We start from the raw sequence: 5,135 nt of genomic DNA on the forward strand, positions 1-5,135 counted from the left end.
GGGTTCTGCAATTCTAGAATTGGTTCAGAGCCATTTTTTATAGGTTTTTGGAGGGACTCAGCAGGGAGCTTATGTTGGTACCTGCTTTCCGGCCACCATCTTGGCTCTGCCCCCCCCCCAAGTTGCTAGTTTTTAAAATGAAGAAATAATGAATTCTCCACCATGAAGCGGAAATTAAACAATTATTAGGAGCTATTTTGTCAAAGTATATGCCAACAAATTTGACCATCCAAAAGAAATGGATTAATACCAACAAAAAATTCAAAATGTGTACATGATTTAGACAGAAACGGTGATACTAGAAGCAAATTATTGCATCATGGAATAGTTTAATAGTCTAATCAATGGGTAAAGAAAGAATTTAGGAATGAAGAATATATAGAGAGCATTGCAAAATGTAAAATTGATCATTTTGATTATATAAAATTTAAAAAATATCTTATTCACAAACAAAATCAATGCAACCAAAATTAAAATGAATGCATAACCTGGGCAAAAGTTTACAATAAACATCTGTTAAAGGTCAAATAGGTAGAGAACTAAGTCTAATTTGTAAAAATGCAAGTCATTATCAATTGATGAATGGCCAAAGGATATGAACAGGCAGCTTTCTGACAAAGAATTGAAAGCTCTCTATACTCCTATGAAAAATGCTCTAAATCACTATTGATTAGAGAAATTCAAATTCAAACAACCATGAAGTAGTACCGCACACCTATCAGACTAGTTAATATGAAAAAAAAAGGAAAATAATGGATGTTGGAGGGGACTTGGGAAAACTGGAACACTAATGCATTGTTGGTGGAGTTGTGAACTGATCCAACCATTCTGGAGAACCATTTGGAAGTATGACTAAATGGCTATAAAACTGTACATATCCTTTGATCAACAAGCACCACTGCCAAGTCTGCATCCCAAAGACATCTCATCTCATACAGCTTTCTAGTTCTTGGGAAACACTTTCTGATGGGGTTCTCTGATCTGGGCGGTATCTCAGAACAGTTTCCATCTGACTGACTTCTCTGGTTCAAGTCACTTGTAGAGATCTCCTTCTCTGTTTAAAATGTCTTTTAAAAATTGATCTTAACGCAATTTTAAATTTACTATGACAATAACCAGGTCATATAGTGAAAGTTAGGTGAAGGAAGCTACCTGGAGAGCTCCGCGTTCAGGGCTACAGAACTTCGCCTCACTGACTGCGGCTTGGACGCAGATATAAGCTCCCCGAGGATGCTTAGAGCCACTCTCCTGTGCTTCCTCCTGGGGGTATTCGGCTTCCTGAGTGCTGGGGCAGAAGAGCATGTGGACAACCATAGCCATGGTGTTCGCCTGGATAAGAACATGGTGCAGGACAAAGAGCACATCATGGAACATCTAGAAGGCATCATTGAGAAAAGTGAGTCAGAGATGTCTCCACAAGAGCTGCAGCTCCATTACTTCAAGATGCATGACTACGATGGCAATAATTTGCTTGATGGCTTAGAACTTGCCACTGCTATCTCTCATGTCCATAAGGAAGAAGGAGGAGAGCAGGCACCAGCTATGAAGGAAGAAGAACTGATGAACCTGATAGATGACGTTCTAAGGGACGACGACACGAACTACGATGGCTACATTGACTATGCTGAATTTGCCAAATCACTGGAATAAAAATCTGTCCGCAGTCTTCTAGTTCTATGCAAATGTTACCCAGTATAATGTGATTGAGTGCTTGCCGTATTGCAGAGTAGCTGTGCTTTTCCAACTTCAGTGCTGCGGGAGGAAACCCCATAGCAGCTTGTTACTTTGGAGTGAAAATAGAAACTTTGGGGGAGATGTACCTCAAAATGACGGAACTGCATCCCACTCCTGGATTCATGTTTAACTTCTTAACAGACAGGCACGTTTTGAGAGTGTGGTATGTCATCGAGGTGGGTGCTTAGAATCTCAGTTTGGAACGTAGGATACTACCTGACTCTCCATTTTAAAATAATGTTAGCAAAATATTTTGTCAAATGAATACTTCTTTCATGTGGCCAGGGAAACTTCACGTGACCAAAGAAATAACTGGCGTCCCAGACGTAATCTCAGCCAAACATTCATCCACCCCATAGGTCCTTGTGTAATCAGTGTTCTTTACAACTTGCCCAGCACAGATAGTTGCTTAGTGTGGGCAGGTGGTTCTTTGCAAGGCTGCTTATAGCTACAAACATTAGAAAAGAATGTTTGCCAAATACTGAACTCAACTGTCAATAGAGCCTATTGATGAAAACAGCTTGGACTTGGGTGTCTGTAACCCCCTATGTTGACCTCAGCATTTAAGCTTTTCAGTCTTTCAATATTTTACAGGACTACTGCCACATCCCTATACTTTATTTTTGTTATTAGTTTTTAATATCATATTCAACCTGGGAGAGACCTCGAATGAATGTAGTGTGGTTCTTTGCTCCAAATGATGTCAAAAATAGTAATTTTCTTAACACTAGTTTCTGGAGTTCCGTTTTATGGTCTGGGAGCTGTAGGTGAAATGTAAAAACTCTACCCAGTCAGGGGGCATAAAATAAAATTCTAGATAACCTAACCTGTATCAGAATGAAAGAGATAATGCTGCCAGTTAAGGGTTAGTTGAGACACCTTAACATTCAAACTGGGTGATTTCAGAAGGAAGGCTGTTTAAATGAGCTCTCCTAGTCAAGAGAATACTTGAATTCTTTCAGATCAGTTAAAAAAAAGCCTAAAGTCCTTTGAACTTTGTAGACTCAACAGTATTTGAAAAGTAAGACAGAAAGACACTGAGACAAAAAGCACTGTCTCAGTACTACTTTGGATATGATTGATGTACTGTGTTAAATGGCATTAGAAACCGTGAAATGATAAGTCATTATCATAACTAATAGGAAAGGAATCTCTGATTACTGAACTGTGCTCTAAGATGTTCAAAGACCTATTTTCTGTAAAGTATTCTTAAAAGAAAACAAATGTATTCATAACAGTGGTTTCCTGTGTCGAGTGTTTGTGCAATCAGAGCTACATTGTAAACTATTCTTGTAATATCTAGTTATTTTGGAAGATTTGTATAATGGATTATTCTGGATATATGAGTAATAAAGATGATGAACTTGAAAAAAAAAAGAAAGTTAGCTGAAACCACATGTTCCTACTAATAAGAAAATCGAACTGAGAATTTTTTTAAACCAGAGATTTTACATTTTTACATTAGTCAACTTATATTGATATATTCAAGAAACTTAAATATAAACTGAAAAATCATAAACCTCTGAACCCAATTTTTATACTTGGCATTGTTTATTCCCCCAGTTGGAGGATGGGATTCTGCGAAGGTGCTAATAACAGAACACTTGCTGTAAGATGACCTTTAATAAAAGAATGAATTTTTTTTTACATTTGCTGTATTAACTACAATAGTAACGAATGGTGTTGGCATGCAATGTATAAATACAGAGTAATAATCAATTCCAATACAGTGTTTAGAAATAAATTAGTTATAATAAAACATTTTCAATTTCTAGCCATGTGCAGAATAACCACTATTAAAAGGGTTTTTTTTTCTTTGAAAACTTTTGAAAATAGGAACTACTTTGTTATCCCCCAATTACATGTTAAAACATTTTAAAACATTTTTTTTAAATTTTGAGTTCCAGATTATATACTTTCCTACTGCTTTCCCCTCCCTGAGACGTTAAGCAATCAATTTTTTCCCTTCCTATTCCTTTCCCCTCCCTGAGATAGTAAGCAATCAGATATAGGTTAAACATGTGCAATCATGTAAAACATTTCCATATTAGTCATTTTGTACAAGAAAACTAATTTTTTCAAAGGTATAGAAACATAAGAAACTGTAAAATAGAATCCTACAGTCTGTATTTAGATAATATTAATTCTTTCTCTGGAGGCAGACAATAAGCTTCACCGTTAGTCCTATGGAACTGTCTTAGACCATTGCATTGCTGAGAATAGCTACACCATTCACAATTCTTCATCGTATAACAACATAGCTATTACTGTGTACAACATTCTCCTGGTTGTGCTCATTTCACTTTGCATCAGTCCATATAAGTTTTTTTTCCAGGTTTTTTTTCAGAAATCATAATTTTTGTCATTTGTTAAAGCACAATAATATTCAATTACAATTGCATACCACAATTTGTTTAGCCATTCCCCAAATGATGTGCATCACTTCCATTTCCAATTCTTAGTCACCACCAAAAGAGCTGGTAAAGATAGATAGATAGATCAATAGATAGATAGAAAGATAGATATAGATATAGATATGTATGTATGTGTATATGTATATATGCACGTATGTATACACGCATACATATATAATCCAACATGACTTGATTTTCATCAGTTTGGAATGCTCACTGTTCTGAGGGTATTTAAACATCCAGCTGTCCCCAAGTTTCATCTTTTGTTTATGAAAGAAAATCAGTCACCTCAATCTATTAATTACTTCCTTGCCATAATTAATAAATTGATTATTTATTTGCTAGAAATTATGCCTCTCAGACTTATCATTCATCACAGTATAGCGATACCTTTGGCCATAAAAGGAAAGTTGGAATGAGGCATGTTTGGGAGGAGAAGAGAATGAGTTTTACTTCTGAAATATTGAGTTTGATTTGCATGTAAAAATCCAGTTTGAGATATTCAATAGACAAGAAGTGATCCAGGACTATACCCCAAGGGAGACACTGGTACCCTGTAGACAGATATGAGTCATCTGTACAGAACTCCGTGGCAGTTGATGCATTTGCATAGAGAAAGTGTGGAGAAGGAAACCTTGTCTAATACCCATGATCAGGAAGTATGATAAAGATGGTGCCTTATTACATATCACTCTTCTCCAGCTAGGTGGCACCAGAGTGCACAGAGTCTGAGGTTAGGAAGACCTGAGTGAGTGCAAATCTAGCCTCAAAAATTTAACACATGTGTGACTGTGGGCAAATCACTTAAACACTGCCTGCCTTAGTTTTCCGAGCCTTGAATAAGGATAATTATACTATCCTCATAAGATTATTAGGAGGATGTAAAATGCTTAATAATTAGCAGTTTGAAATCACTGGAAATAAGAAGGGTTGGGAAAGGCTTCCTGCAAGAGGGATTTTAATTGGGACTTAAAAGAAGCCAGGGAA

General features: G+C 36.5%; 1 protein-coding gene across 1 annotated transcript; it reads left to right on the plus strand.

Annotated features, from left to right (window-relative positions):
• Positions 1-864: 864 nt before the first annotated feature.
• LOC118846151 (multiple coagulation factor deficiency protein 2 homolog) lies at positions 865-3,111 on the plus strand. The gene has a single exon (XM_036754395.1). It carries the CDS (start codon positions 1,231-1,233, stop codon positions 1,648-1,650), a length of 420 nt encoding a protein of 139 aa, XP_036610290.1. The 5' UTR covers positions 865-1,230; the 3' UTR covers positions 1,651-3,111.
• Positions 3,112-5,135: the final 2,024 nt, after the last annotated feature.

Source organism: Trichosurus vulpecula, chromosome 4 (assembly GCF_011100635.1).
Source record: "Trichosurus vulpecula isolate mTriVul1 chromosome 4, mTriVul1.pri, whole genome shotgun sequence".
NCBI classification, from domain to species: domain Eukaryota; kingdom Metazoa; phylum Chordata; class Mammalia; order Diprotodontia; family Phalangeridae; genus Trichosurus; species Trichosurus vulpecula.

Coding starts and splice junctions, on each gene's coding strand:
- LOC118846151 (XM_036754395.1), top strand. CDS start 1,231: ATGCTTAGAGCCACTCTCCTGTGCTTCCTCCTGGGGGTATTCGGCTTC.